Below are 15340 nucleotides of genomic sequence, written 5' to 3'. Positions count from 1 at the left end.
ATAATACCACAGGTGAATCTGCTTGGAGGCTGAGGGCAGCAGCACTGGCAGTGTTCTTTGACCAGTAGCATTTATTGAAAGCTATGAGATTATGATTTCGATAATGATCTTTATTTATTGCTTTCCAATGTACTGTTCTTTTTCTTGGTGTTTTACGCCCTGGACAAAGGCCTCACACTATGCCACACCGTTACTGTTTTCAGTAGTAGCTAACTGTTTAAGCAGTATAAAGGCTTTCTACATCATTATAGCATGTTTGATAGGTTTTTCACGCACATAACGGACATGCAAACCAGGGTTCATAAAGGTGTCATGAAATGATGACTGCACTGGTACAATCAGAGGTTACCAGGCAGCATGCATTCAAGCTTAGAGCCAAAGCATGACCCATTTCTAAGACTGAACATCTGCATAAACTAATGCGTATGAATGTGTGCTTGTGTGTGCGTGCGCACTGCATGAGTGAGTGATAAAAGGTGAGAGTGGATGAAACAAAGACATCTTGGTGGGTGGTTGAGCTGTAGAGTCATTTTCGGCGTAAATAAGAATGAGATGAAGAACATTACCCCACCGCTGCGTCGGTACCTCCTACTTCACATGAGCGCAGCCTAACCTATTGCCACGTGACCTCACTGCACGTACAAGTCGCAGCAGGGACAATGCAGTCATCTCCACAGCTAAATGGCTGTCTGCCTCTGTGATGTAGAAAATAGAGGAATTCAGCATGAGGTGAATAATTGCTTGGTCCTGAGCATGTGATGTGGAGTGTCAAGGTGGGGTGAGATGACAACGCATTTGCATGCATTACACCTGAGATGGAGCCTGAGGATGTCTTTGTGCCAAAAAGTATACTAGACAAAGCTCAGGACCTTTGTTTCATGATACCACAGCATGCAGTATCAGTAATGATCCAGTTTTGTTTCCCCATATTTAAAATTTTGATTCGCTCCAGTTACTAAAAAGCAAGAAAAAAAACATGATGTTTTCTCGGATACATCCAAAGTACCATTTGGTATTCACCCATGTATGTCATTTCAGTCGGCAGATATTAGACATCTCTGAATTTTGGGTTGAGTTTTCAAAGATATTTCTTATTTTCTGGAGCAGCATATATATGTTCTTTATTTTATTTATCATAAAGCATCATGAATGAACCATTCAAGCTAAGATAAATATTCCCTTTAAAACATTTGCTCACATAGAAATAGTGAAAAGTTGACTGCTTGAAGTTGCTTGGACATTACCGCAGGGCCAGCTTCAAAGCTTCACAGAGGCAACTAAAAAAAACCAAATGATGATAATAATATTAATAGGTAACATTTTATAATATGGGCCGTGACTAAGGGAGCAAATGCCCTGTAATTAAAATAAATGTAAGTACATTTTTATTGAAATTACAATGTAGTTATACTTTCATAATACAAATCTATTTGAATATGTTTATTTATATATCTACAAATACTTAAAGGTAAGCATACTAGAATAAGGAGTATTGAGTCAGGTTTTTACTGGGAACAGATATATTTATACTGTAAGTAAACTGAAGTATATGTAAGTAATTTTACATAGTGGATGAGTAAATTTAAGTATTGCATAACATCAGGTATTTTAAAGAAAAGGAGACACAAATTATTCTGTAAGTAGGTACTTTGTTGTAAGTACTATCTAAGTAACTTTAAGTTGTGCATACGTAATGTATTTTACAGGAAAGAAGAAATAATTACATTGTAAGTTAATTTAATTAGTGTATAAGTACCATTAAATAATAACTATTGCTATAAATATCACTACTAATATTGTTATTAGTAAGCGTAACCCAGTGGTCTGATCCTGCAGTTTTAGAAGGTTAAATCCAAAGGATAAGTATTTTTGAATATAAATTTCTATAATATATACATGTTCTCTCAGTGTTCTCTCTGTTTACTTCGGCTTCCTCCCACAGTCCAAAGACATCTATGGGGTTAGGTTAATTGGCAGAATAGAATGGCTTTACTATTAATATGAATAATGATCTATGGAAACCCAAAATACAATTCATTAATTCCTTCCTAATTCACTAAAATGTGCAGATGAGCCCTTTTGCAAATTAAATACCAGCTTAATGTGGTGAAAATCTTCTATATTAACCTCTGCAAAGTGGTTTTTTTCTGTCACTACTGTAATCCCAAGTGCTAAAGCATTACCATCACTTGAATTATAGATGCACTGATGCATTGAGTTTCAAACCAAATCCCAATGTGTGTTTGTTTCATTGTTCCAACTAAAATATGATAAGCGCTTAATGACAGACAATTCAGATCTTGATTACAAACAAAATTTAATTAAATGTTCATTGGCCCAAGACTCACTGGTCCCCAGAATATGATAAGATTGAACTTTTACGTGCTTGACATATCTTTCAGACAAGCAGGAACGGCAACAAGTGATAAATGACGTAAATATCATAATGTGAGGCTTCCGGTGTGTCGACTTTGTGTTTAGCTGGGACTTTTCCTTATTTCACACCTCTCTCAGGCTTTTGTATCCACCATAGGAGATCCATGCCTGTTAACCTGTGACTTCTTTATGCATCGTCACGGCGCCATTTGATGCTCACACTGTACAGGAAAGGTATTCCTCTGTGGTGCCTCAAGGCAGCCTCCGAGCCTTTGAAATTGCTTTTCAAACATTTTGTTTTTGGGCTTTGACAGGACATATCTCTACTATTCATAACTCGCACAGCATTCCAGCAGCCAGCCGAGACTTCTCTAAATGAAGTAAAAAGCCTCTGTGACATCCAGCATTTTTTCTTTTTTCCTGAAAAGCGTCTATCATTTCCCAGCTACTCCTGTCTTTTTGACACTGAGACCTGGGCAGCTCTCAGAGGAGCGAAGTGGTGGAAAGGCAGGGTTGCAAACCGTCTAAGTAGACCTTACAATTTCTGAGTGCTCAGATCAGTTGGAGTTTTCAGATTTCTCCAGCTTCCCATCTATGAAACAGAACTCAGATATTGTGTGTGTGCGTGTGTATATTTTGTATTTTTAGGCACATGTAATATACACATAAACCCAACAAATTTTCAAATAATGACTTGAGGATAGTGGGTTAATGTACAGGTAATCCCAAACCAAAAAATCAAAAATCTAGGCTAACTGAGTGGAATAAAATATCTCAAAGAGAAAAGAAATATAATTTTGGTCTACTCCAACCCGTGTGCCTGTCTCTGGGACACCACACAGTTGTCAGTCAAAGATGCTTCACTAGTGTTGAGAGACAGCTGTGAGGAGTGTCAAGCATGAAATAAGCTGAGGAAGAAGGGGCTGATCAGTGTGTAGGAATATAAGAAGGGTGAGGTGGGATCGAAGCTGTTAGTCCTGTCATTTCTCAGTAGATTATAGCCTAAGGTCTCAAGCATGAGCTGAATGATGATGACTTATTATTCTATGTGCCCTACTAATGAGTGGCTCCCGGCGGAGCACCTCTCGGTGAAAACCATCCAGGGCATGCCAGGGGGATTATGGGGAGGGGATGAGGGGTAAAACCAGCACGCGCACTTAGACTTCTGATTTCATTTTGTGACTCTGGCGATTCTGTGTACAGCTGAACTATGCTGAGTCTAGGCTGACCCAGCTGGAAGGATGTCATTGCGAGAGGACCTGCAGTGCCAACGGTCTGGTCTACCGGGATAAGGAGCTGTGGGTAGAACCTGAGAACTGCAGGAACTGCGCATGCAAGGTGAGTGCCAACCTCATCCTCAAAGAGTGAGACCTTGGCTTTTGGTTATCTACTTTCAATTATCACATCCTAAAAACCTCCTTATCAAGCACTTTAATCTCACACTGGTGACACATAATAGTGCAGCAGCATCTTAGGGTCCTTTTTCTCTCTTTAATGCAGTCTTTCCAGCCACCATACCTGCCACTTAGCTCTCTTAACTTGCCTTCCCATCAGACCTCCTATTCACCCAGCCCAAGCATCATCTCTCTCTGCCTCCTGCCCGCCTCCTAATAAGTGCCCCCTAATCAGCCTGACTGCCTGCACTCATACATAGGAGCCAGATTTTAAAATGCAGTGAATCAGGCCATCGCTGGCCTGGGAGAATTAGACTTGCTGCATCATTGCACATCAAGCACAGGGTGAAGTTTAGTCAGTCTGGTTTCCTCCCATGGACATGCCATTAACTGATAACCAGGGTGTCCCAGGGAATCATTTCAGATGACTCTTGAAATGAAGAGGCGATGGCAGAGAGAGAGGTATCAGTCTCAAAAATTAAGACAGTCCTTCAGGACCTCGACTGTCATCAGGCTACCCTCATTCAGTCTCTACTGTGTGAATAATCTGTTTTCAGATTACATGGCATCATCGTTTGTTCATTATTCTTAAATAGCACAGCTGTCAGTTTAAGAGTAGTTCTAAATATAAGGTTATGAATAGTTTAGCTGGTTTATATGACACTTGGAATGAAAACTTTGCTGCTTTTGCTGTGTGTATGAACACGTTGCGAAGAGCTCTTTAAACTTTAGCTAAGGTTAAAAAAAGTCCTCTATAGGTGCAAATAAGGTGTAATCAACTACTGCAAACCTTAGTGGATAAAAACATATATCACACTATATGTGTTACAGATTTAGTGGTAAAAAAAAGTCCCCAACCCCCAAGCTAAAGATTTAAAATGACATAAATACTTAAGCAAATGTATCCTATACTGAGACACAGAAGGGAGGAGACATACATTCAAAGTGAATTTTACAGCAGTGCCATAGGAAAGACCCTTATGTTCACACCGAGCTTTGGACTTTTCCTTGTAATGTTTGTTTTTATTCATTTAAAACAAAAGAATATCACCTGCTCTTACAGAACGGTGTGGTCGAGTGTCGCAGGATTTTCTGTCCTCTGGCAAACTGCTCAGAAGACTTGTTGCCTGTACATGTGGATGGAAATTGCTGCAAGACATGCAGACGTAAGTATAATGAGTAAGAACCAAGCCCGTGAACAGAAGTTAATTTTTCTGTTCATTTTGTAGTCATTATGACCCAAAATGAGTGTCTATGACTCAGGAACAGAGTGTTTACAGAGGTCAAGAAAAGAGCCATTTTTACATAGACTTCTATAGGACTGGAAGTCTTTTTGTATCCACAGCTATCGCCCTCTGGTGGATAGAGCGCTGGTTTAAAGCAGTTCTGAATTAGTTTCATTTTTCCAACCAGGAAGCTACATCCTTCTTCGACATATAGAATTTTTTTCAGCTATTTATTATTTTAAATTGGCAGATTTAAGTAGTGGTTCAAATCCAGTCTACCATTGCATCTCAACTACTTGCAATAGCTGCTGCTGAGTCTACATGCAGCATTCATTATTTTCAGTAATGTTCGATATTAGAAAACACCTATAAATCTATGAAGTCAAAGACTGTATGTTAATTGGGTTCAAAATTAGGAAAAACTTGGCGTGGTGCCCTGTATCTGCCACCTCTTTTAGGCTATAAGTGGCTGAGAAGTGCCTGATTTGCTTTGTTCATTTGTCACTTTTTGGAATGAGCTCTTCTTAGCTTGCTATCTTATGCTTTCGACACCATCTACACCATTACTTTTGAAGTGCCAAAGCAAGAGAAGATTTCTGGTGTTGCCTTTTTGCAGCAGTGTAACAATGTCACATTGCTTCCTGTTCTTTGCTAGAGAGAGACAGCAATTGGCACAGCCACAAAATATAGCTTTTAGGTTAGATAAACTAGTGTTGTGCCTTAAAAAAAAACCCTTATTGACTCACTATTCACTGTAATGGATAGCTAAAGACTGACTCAGTAATAAGAGGCTAAATTTGAAAACCAATTGTTGCCTACTGGTCGCTTCAGTATCAGGCTGTGATGTTGATGCACTTGTAGCTATGGACTTGGTTAAGTTGCTTTTTCATGCTTTTTTTGTTTTTTTACCAAAAGCTTTGGTGCTTGCTTCTAATAAGCAATTTTGTAGCCATGATTGAAAGCAGCAAGGATTACTGCAGGTCTGTTTGAAAATATGATGCATTCACAGTGTTTACTTGGTCCAACCAACAACACAAACCTCGAAATTAGCAAAATCAGCTAAAGCAAAGCAGGAACTTTGTACATCTAAACCAGGGGTAGGGAACTCCAGGCCTCGAGAGCCGGTGTCCTGCAGGTTTTAGATATCACTCTGGGTCAACACACCTAAATCAAATGATTAGTTCATTACCAGGCCTCTGGAGAAGTTCAAGACATGTTGAGCAGGTGATTTAGCCATTTAAATCAGCTTTGTTGGATCAAGGACACATCTAAAACCTGCAGGACACCGGCTCTCGAGGCCTGGAGTTCCCTACCCCAGATCTAACCAGATAGATAGGTGCAACTTTTGTTTTTTTAATGTGTTGGGCTGGGCTGTTGTTTCTGGGCAATGTTCTTCTGACACAGTGAAATCAGAGTAAGCTATGGGCCGAGAGCGAAGATCACAGTCATCTGATTTTTGTGGAAGCTGAAATGGAATCACTGTAAAAAGCACACAGGGGTCTGGTTACTGCTCAGAGACAACTGTGTCTTCTCACTATACTGCAAAAACACTGAATCCCCAAAGTACAGACAGCCTTTGAATAATTTCAGCCTCCTCTGCCTCTCCCTCCATTCACTCCTTCCTCGTCTTCCTCCCCTGTGAACATCAGAGCTCTGGCACAAACGAATGATGGAGCGGCGCTCCAGAGCTGCGACTGAGTGCTCCACAGTCCTGCACCCCGGAGAGGAGAAAAAGCAGGACTTCATATCATATGCTTCACTTTCTATTTCTGCTTTATCACCAGAGGAATATGCAGAAGAGCCTTCCTCTGTTGTATTCTTAATGCGCTGTTACAGTTCCTTTCCGCTTGTGCACACTAGCCAAGAACAACTTTGTTTCAGATGGAATTAACTATGCAAAACTTCAGCCTGGAAACTTTTTTTTTTTGTAGGCAACCTCCAATTCTCAGTGTTAGCTGAAGAATTTATTCAATTTCTGGTATTTCATAGTTTTTGTGCTTACCCAAACAAAGTGATATAGAAATTGTCTTGTCTTTTTGTTCATTTATTTATTTTTTTTGCCTGCAGCAAAATGTACCTACATGGAACAGACATTTTCTGAGGGACAGCGGTTTTTGTCCAGGAGCTGCCGGGAATGCAAGGTAACTCGTCTTTTATTTTTCCATCCTCTCCGCAGCGTTTAGTCTTTATCGTGCAACCACCAAACAGCGCTTCTTTGGAACTTGAACATGCAGTGCTCATGTGTGCGGTGGACTGCTTGTGGGTTATTCAATTAACCAGCAGGCCTTATTAGTTTTCCCACCCTCCTGCAATCTGTTCAATCTGCCTTTTTTTCCCCCCACCGCTCTAATGGCGAGATAGCCAGGTAATTAGAATAACTTATGAACACGGCAACACAAAGGCCTGATTTGAATCAGAGCTTCATCATTGCGTAGATTATAATTGAACTCATTATTCCAGTTCAGCACAGAACAGAGGTGGGCTTTCTCCACTGAGAAGCCATTTATCTTTAAAGGCACTATTTTAAGGAGAAAATTAGCGTTTTATGCATTTAATTGCTTATAAAGACCCAGACATTTAGATTCCTGGACTCTTTATTAGCCCTTAGAGACCCTGAAACATCATTAAACAACAAATGTTTGTTTCAAGCAATTACAATCACATTTACTCCTGGACGTAAGATCTGCTAAAAGTCCAATTTGGGCATATTATATTTAAAAGGGGGTTAAAAATGTGTTGTTTTTTTAGCCCTCTTGGCACAAAGACAGCCTGATAGTTTTAATGTGTGTAAGTCAATATGTGCATGTTTTTTTTTTCTTTTGTGGTGACATGTCAGATTTAGAAGCATTGATCTGATCTGATCCTTCTTCAGATTTTTGCTCTGGCCTCTCACTCTGGGAGGGGGAGAATGGGGAAAAGCAATGACATATCTGTATGTGTGTCATACAACATGAGGCACAAACACAAAAAGAAAGAGAAAAGAAGGAAAGAGAGGACCACTCTAGGCCAAATTATGAAGTATTATGATGCGTGACATTAGTCATTCTGCTCGGCAGCTTCAAACCATTAGTGTTCATTTAAAACTCTGTTAGTGTTTGTTCACATGTTTAAGTCCACTGACTACAAATCCTGTGTGTTTGATCACTTGCCAAAAGCATGTCATCACTTTTTACTTTGATTAACGACCTCTGAGCCAGCCACTGCTTTCAACTGAAAGCTAGGTCACCTCTAGGGGTGATTAACTCTTAGGGACTCTAAATAAAATTGTCACTGACAAAAACAGATATTTTCCATTTCTTTAGTATTCACTGATCCAGCATACAGCAGTGCCATTCCTATAAGGAAGCCTTTAACTTGAAAATCATACGTTCAATATAAGTAACTTTTTTTTAATCTCTTTATATTACTTCTGGCTTATTTCAGTACTGATCATTTTAGTTTACCTCAACTTTATTTTATTTTTATTTTTTTACACAATGTAGATCCAAAACACCAGCATTCAGGATCCGAGTTACTTGCCCTACACAACCTGTCACTCCTCCAGCCTCTACAGTCTTAAAAACGGTGTGTCCGGAAAGTATTCACAGTCTACATTTTGTGTTTTTGTGTTATTTTATTCCAAAATGTATTAAATACATTTTTAAAAATTATTTTTTCACCTCAAAATTCTACACATAATACCGCACAATGACAAAGTGAAACAACTGAATAAAATAATGACGATAATAAAACATGTACACACAAAATTGAGCTCAGGTGCGTCCTGTTTCCACTGATCATCTGTTAGATGTTTCTGCACGTGACTGGAGTCCAGCTGTGGCAAATTCAGTTGACTGGACATGATTTGGAAGGCACACACCTGTTTATGTATGGTCCCAAAGTTGACAGTGCGTGACAGCCATGATGTCTAAAGATTTAACTGTAGACCTCTAAAGAAGGATTGTATTGAGGTACAGATCTGGGGCACGGTACAGAAACATTTCTGCAGCATTGTAAGTCCCAATGAGCAGAGTGGCCTCTATCATCTCTAAATGGAAGAAGTTTGGAACCACCAGGACTCTTCCTAGAGCTTGCAGTCAAGCTAATCCGATTGATTAGGGTAGAAGGGCCTTACTCAGGGAGGCGACCAAGAACCTGATGGTCACTTTGACAGAGCTCCAGCTTTGCTCTTTGAAAAGAGAACCTTCCAGAAGGACAACTATTTCGGCAGCACTCCACCAGCTTGGCCTGTATGGTAGAGCGGGCAAACCCATACAGTGAAGCATGTTGGTGGCAGGATTATGCTGTGGAGATGTTTTTTGGGATGCAGGAACTTGGAGACTAGTCAGGGTTGTGGGTAAGATGAATGCAGCAATGTAAAGAGATATCCTTGATGTTCATCCTTGGTGCTCCAGAGCACTCTAGACCTCGGACTGGGGTGAAGGTTCATCTTCCAACAAAACAACAACCCCAAACACACAGCCAACATAATAAAGGAGGTTCTTCAGGACCACTCTGTGAATGTCCTTGAGTGATCAAGCCAGAACCCAGACTTCAATATGATTGAACATCTTTGGAGAGATCTGAAAATGGCTTAAAATTATTCTCCATCCAACCTGATGGAGGCTGAGAAGTTCTGCAAAGAATTTTTTGAGAAAATGCCAAAAATATATGTGCAAAGCTTGTAGCATCATACACAAAAATATTCCAGGCTGTATTCCTGCCAAAGGTGCTTCAACAAAGTATTGAGTAAATACTGTGAAGACTAATACTGACTGATGAATTATACTGCACTGTGCACAGGCTTGGTGTTGCTGAGCTCATCATAGCTGTCGATGGCACCAAACAATGCCAGTATTCAAAGAATTGATTTGACAACCATTAACATATAGTTGCATGTTAAAAATAATAGAGTAAAAAGTGCTTTTCAAAAATAAAGTACGTGGTTTTAAGGTTTTCGGCATTTATTGGTATTTTCTGAGATTTTGCAGATTGGGCGAACAGACTAAGCTTAAGCCAAACTGGTAGTTTTATTTATTTATTTGACAGATGGCAACGCTGTAACAGTTAGATATGTAATCGTTTTATGAAGCTTGCTAAAATATTACCATATATATATTTATTTCCACCCTGGTCACACACAGAGCAACATTATTATTAATTTTCAAGTTTTAAAGTCTAATATTCATTTTATTTCCATGGTTCCTTTGGCTCCTTCAGAGACAAATGATCTATTTGGCTCATTTAGGCTTTTCCTCATTCAAATGTTTTTATGTGTCTACTGTTTGAGTCAGTAGTGCAGAAATAGTGCAGCTTTAATAAATTAACTGAAATACAGAATACATTTTTAGAAAAATAGCACGATCAGATGGTGAGACAGAGGATGAGAGGTTCACCAAGAAACTGGGCTATTTACAGATGACATGAGAAAGCAGTTAAAATGGTTCCTAGATAGGGACGACATTGAGGAAAGATGTGAAATATTAATATATATAATTTACTCAATACCCAGTATGGCCTTTCAAAAACAGCTGATTTAAGTGTTTAAAGTCAGGAAATGGGACTGATAAGAAAAAAATTGGCCTAAAGGTTGAAGAAGCAGTCCTGTGGATGAGAGGTTGCAGTTTTAAATATTCTAAGAGATCAGATTGTATAACTGGTGGAAAACTGATTCTCTCTTAATGCATAGCCCTTCACACATCTGACCCCATCTCTGAAATCACGATGTCTTGCCTGTGTCCTGTCCTTCCAGAATGGCCTGATGGTGAAAGTCACAGAGACCTGTCCAGATCTGAACTGCACCCTCAGTGAACAGATCTTACCAGACGGCAGATGCTGCAATGTTTGCAGAGGTACATGTTTCTTTCCACTTCCCACTGCACTTTTCTCAGTTGCACGAATTACTTTTTTTTTCTTCTTCTTTTTTCTTTTTTTTGCATGTACACACACCGGTACTGTGTCGCTGTGAGGAGTAAACACAGCCGTCTTCCCAGTGCTGATTCAGGCTGTGCCTCTGCAATAATTTAGTCTCTCTCCCTTGTCATCCACTGTGAATGCTTTTTGGCCCGTGTACCTTTCAGAGCAGATTGGTCTTTCTGCCATAGAGCACCTGCTATGCCTATTTACCTGAACCCCACTGCTTTGGCAGGGAAGTGCTACGGGGTAAATAGCCACTGGTAATTCAGTAAATACATTGAATAAACAAACTACAGGAGGCTGCCATCTATAGAGACATAATGAAAGAATCCCGGGGCAGGTTCTGAGTGAAGGAAATTGCACTCTTGTTTAGGTAAGCTAGCATTTCTTAGACTCACTGTATTCACACAGGACGGGGATGAAATGGAAAGGAAAATACATGTTTGGGAATAGGAAAGAGAGGGAGGCGAAAAGATAAATGAGTATAGCATAAGACAGCAAAAAGCAGAAAGGTAAGGGAAGGTAAAATTAAGTCTTAGACTTGCTGTGATGAAGAGAAGGAAGGGGGCAGATGGGAGGTAAATAAGGTAAAACGCACATGCCAGCAAAAGAAAGGAAAAGAGATGACGACTACAAACTGATATACTGATAATACTGAGAGTGTTAGGTAAAGAATGAGGAGAGAGAGTAAAGAGAAAGCAGGAGAGAACTTAAGAGTAAAGGAAGGAAAGGACTTGAACTCCTTTTGTTGGAAAGTAAGAGAAAAGAGTAAGGAGAGAAAAGAAAGCTATGCAGTATTAAGGGAAATATAGCTGAGGAAGGAAGAACAGAAAAGTAGATTTAATACAGTAAGGAGCAGCAATTAAAGATTAAAGTCTCAGTGCCTCTTCTCTCCAAACCTTTTCTTACCTCTCCAACACACACACACACACACACACACACACACACACACACACACACACTTGCTAAAAAGCCAAGTCGGTCATTATTCATTATCATTGTTTCCAAATCATCTCCAGGCCTCTTTTTACCGCGTCGTGACTTGGTCCTTTACCACCACTCTGAGATGTAATTGTACCTCGCTGTTAAAGTCCTCGGAGTCACGCTGGCTTTGTTAAATTGGTAATTACACAATTGTCACATAGTCTTCATACCAGGTAGAATTTCACCGGGGAAAGAAAACAAAGAATTGCACAGTGTGAGGGGCTCGTGCAAGCGCGCAGTGCAGTGCAAATCAAAATCCAGCAACAACTCCCCTTTTACATAAACACACTATCACAGTTGGTCTCTCTGTAACATGTACACATGATCCTGTGAGGACCCGCTGCAGATGATGTAAGGACTGAGAGGGAGAATAATGCAGGCACAAGTCTTTTTTCGGTAATAGCTCCCTGGGCTCCCTGCCTCGCAGGGCTTTTATGTGCAGCCAGTCTGTCACTCATTACAGGACATGATGGGCTATATCAACTCGTACCTAGTGAGCAGGAGACAATCATCTATGTCTGTCTGTCTGTCTCTTTGTCTGTCTGTCTCTCTGTCGGGTCACATTTTTGTGCATGTGCATGAGTCTCACTCTGGCTTGGTTCAGATCACAGAGCACAGATGAATGATAGATGTAGCTGTTCTCTATCTACGTAGGCAGAAATGATCACACACAGGCAGGCAGGAGACCAGAGTTCGAAGTTATCATCTAACTAGCTACTAGCTACAACTAGGTACTTGTTAATTATTGCCAAAGGGGAAAAAATTAATAAAAAAGCATCAATATCGTCAGTGCAATTAACCTCACAGCAAGCTCTGTTATTTGTCAGATAATCACATCAACACTCCAAACAGCACCAGCACCACAAAAGGACAGTCAAGAGGTCCAGCTCAGCTACTCCAGTTAGCTGAGGTAATGTCTAGCAGGCAGCTAGTGGCTCCAGCCACCTGTGCCAGCATCTACTTGTAACCAAGAGGCCCCTTTATCATGCAGGACTTCAATATTTAAATGGGCGACTTACATAGAAATTCACCTGTTACCATGACCAGAACCTTTTTCTTCTTTTGTACTAGGCATGAACATGTTTATTCCTCCTAGCAAGTTGGGCACTTTGATGTGTACCCAGTGGAGATTAACTGGCTTTTGTAGATAGTCTCAAGTGGCCATTTGAGGAACTGGCACTTCATCGTTTGGCTTCATTTTTCAGCCCTGGCAGTGGCTGCTTGGGTGGAGCAGCGATAGGGGGAGAAGAGTTAAACTACTGGGCACAATTTCCTCCAGGACTGAAACACAGCTGGTCATTGGGGAAGTCAGCAATTGGAAGTTTTCACTCATTGCTACTCTTCTGTAAACACGGCTGTAATTATTCCATGTTGCCTTGAGATAGCATCTTAGCTGCACACACAGAATACACTCTACAGTATTTTAATTACATGGCAAAGCTTGTTATACTGCAGTTTTGTGTATGTGTGTGTATTTGTGTTTTGAATTTTGAAAGTTGTCCATTCTGTATAACTGATGCAGTGCTCCACCTGTTGTGGTAGTTGTGGTTTTTCAGAAATTGAAATTTCATTAAAAGGATGTCTTCAAATACTGTAAGAGCAACGTTGCTCACTCAGTCGAGTGAATTGATGACTTGGAGATCTTCCTACATCAGCAGAGTGTGTGTGTGTGCGTGTGTGCTTGCATTTGCATGTTTTGTCTCGTTAGCACGTGCACTTTTACATGAGAACTTTCATTAATACACCAGATTTATTCAAAGTTGTAAACTCACCGTACGCTTAAGGCACCCTGTTATCCACAGTGTTGTAGGTGACAGCAACAAGGTTGCTCCTTTGTGCATTTATCTGCTTTTATCTCTGTGTTACGGGCATGCATGTGTGTGTGTTTGTGTGTCTGTACACAACTTTTTATAGCCTTGAGTGAGCAGATTTCAAAGGTTTCCTTTGCTCTTTTCTTTTAGGTTATGACTTCTGCGCAGAGGGACTCATTTGTGGGGAAAACTCAGAGTGTAAAAACAGGAATACTAAAGCAGAGTGTGAATGCAAGAGTGGCTATGCCTCCATCCACGGGGATTCTACTTACTGTGAAGGTAGGACCATATTTTTCCCCAGCTCAGGTGAGCCAGGGCCAGCGTGGCTGTCTCATAATGTCTATTAGCACAGGATGTTAAAAGCAGAATGGGTGGCAGCGCGTTGAAGCGTTAAATTCATTGTTCTGTTTTAGGAGGGTGTTTATGAAGGCCGTGGGCTGCAGACTGAGATTTGTTATGAGCTCTAGGTATGACATGATGATGACTGGCTGTAAAGAGAACAAGGATTGTTCGGTTAAAGAGCAGCTATGAACCAGGCTCGGGACTTTGATTATGCTATTGGGGCTGTTGTTAAAATAGATTTTCTTTTTAAACTTATAAGCAATTTGCTTCTTTCATAGGAGTTTGACAATAGAGCTCTGGCACTCCTGTTTTGAGCTTATTGTGATACAGTCAGTATGATTAGAGGGTGGCAATAACAAACACAATAAGATAGCCATGTGCCAACAGTGGTGGAATATGTACTTACAGGAAGTTTTGACACAGCCTTTCAGGATAGTTTCAAGCTTTTGCTAAAACCAAACTTTTTTGGTAAACTTAGCTTGCTGTTGGAAGGATTTTTCCGCCTTACGCTGCATGCTGGGCTTTCCCTGTGAATCATGGCATCTGAGTCTGGAGCCATCGCTTCGCTCATTTTCAGGGGTTTCCAGCCCGTCTGGAAAAAGTCGGTCATCGGGGCGCTTCCACCGCGTGGGTTTTTTCGGTGGAGCAAAAGGCTCAAACTGTGGGTGCTGGAGGCCCAGATTACTTGCGATGGCACTAATGGCCTTATTTGACTGAGAGGCTTGGGAGCGTCAATCTGTGGATTGAAGGATTTGCTCAGCGCTCGGTGAAGTTGTCATTGGGTCGCCGCCACAACAGACTAAATCCACTAAATGTGCTGAGAGCTGTGTAGCCACAAGCCCTCCAGTCTGTCTGCTTTTGTTTGATCTGCATGGTAAAGAGGTTTACCCAGAGCACCACTCAGTCCACAAACAGTCCCACACCATATGAGGAAAGACTGGGAAACGCTGATTGTTAGATCAACTATGTAAATCGTGGAGCCGTGGCTCTTGGCATTATCCCTGCGATACCCTGAAGGCATCGCAAATTTCTGTTGTTGCTGGATTAACGGGGATCCAGACGTACATCACGGTAATATTTGATTTGGCTTCAATATCACCTCCCAACTTAAACTGGCTTAGATTTATGCCTTTTCCGAGCAGACTGGAGTAATTGAATCTTTATATGTGGGTTATAATCAAAGCACAACAGTGTGATGGTGTGTCCTCACATCCTAATGGTTGTTTTATAGAGCATATTAATTTCTCCACTTATATTTTATAAACATGAGATTGTGTCTAGCTGTGGCACTAAGCTGTCATTAAATGTGACC

General features: G+C 40.6%; 1 protein-coding gene across 1 annotated transcript in view; it reads left to right on the top strand.

Annotated features, from left to right (window-relative positions):
* LOC146394112 (protein kinase C-binding protein NELL1-like) overlaps positions 1–15340 on the top strand; it is a 292613-nt gene that overhangs the window by 105200 nt on the left and 172073 nt on the right. Inside the window, exons 8-12 of the mRNA XM_084952387.1 lie at positions 3580–3714; positions 4834–4936; positions 7064–7137; positions 10728–10827; positions 13837–13965. Coding sequence (XP_084808513.1) covers positions 3580–3714; positions 4834–4936; positions 7064–7137; positions 10728–10827; positions 13837–13965 — 541 coding nt within the window. The remainder of the gene's footprint in view (positions 1–3579; positions 3715–4833; positions 4937–7063; positions 7138–10727; positions 10828–13836; positions 13966–15340) is intronic.

This window comes from Perissodus microlepis, chromosome 1 (assembly GCF_051167445.1).
Source record: "Perissodus microlepis isolate ML-2025 ecotype Zambia chromosome 1, ASM5116744v1, whole genome shotgun sequence".
NCBI lineage: Eukaryota > Metazoa > Chordata > Actinopteri > Cichliformes > Cichlidae > Perissodus > Perissodus microlepis.
The sequence above is the reverse complement of the archived record's forward strand: the minus strand, read 5'-3'. Positions and strand labels throughout refer to the sequence as shown.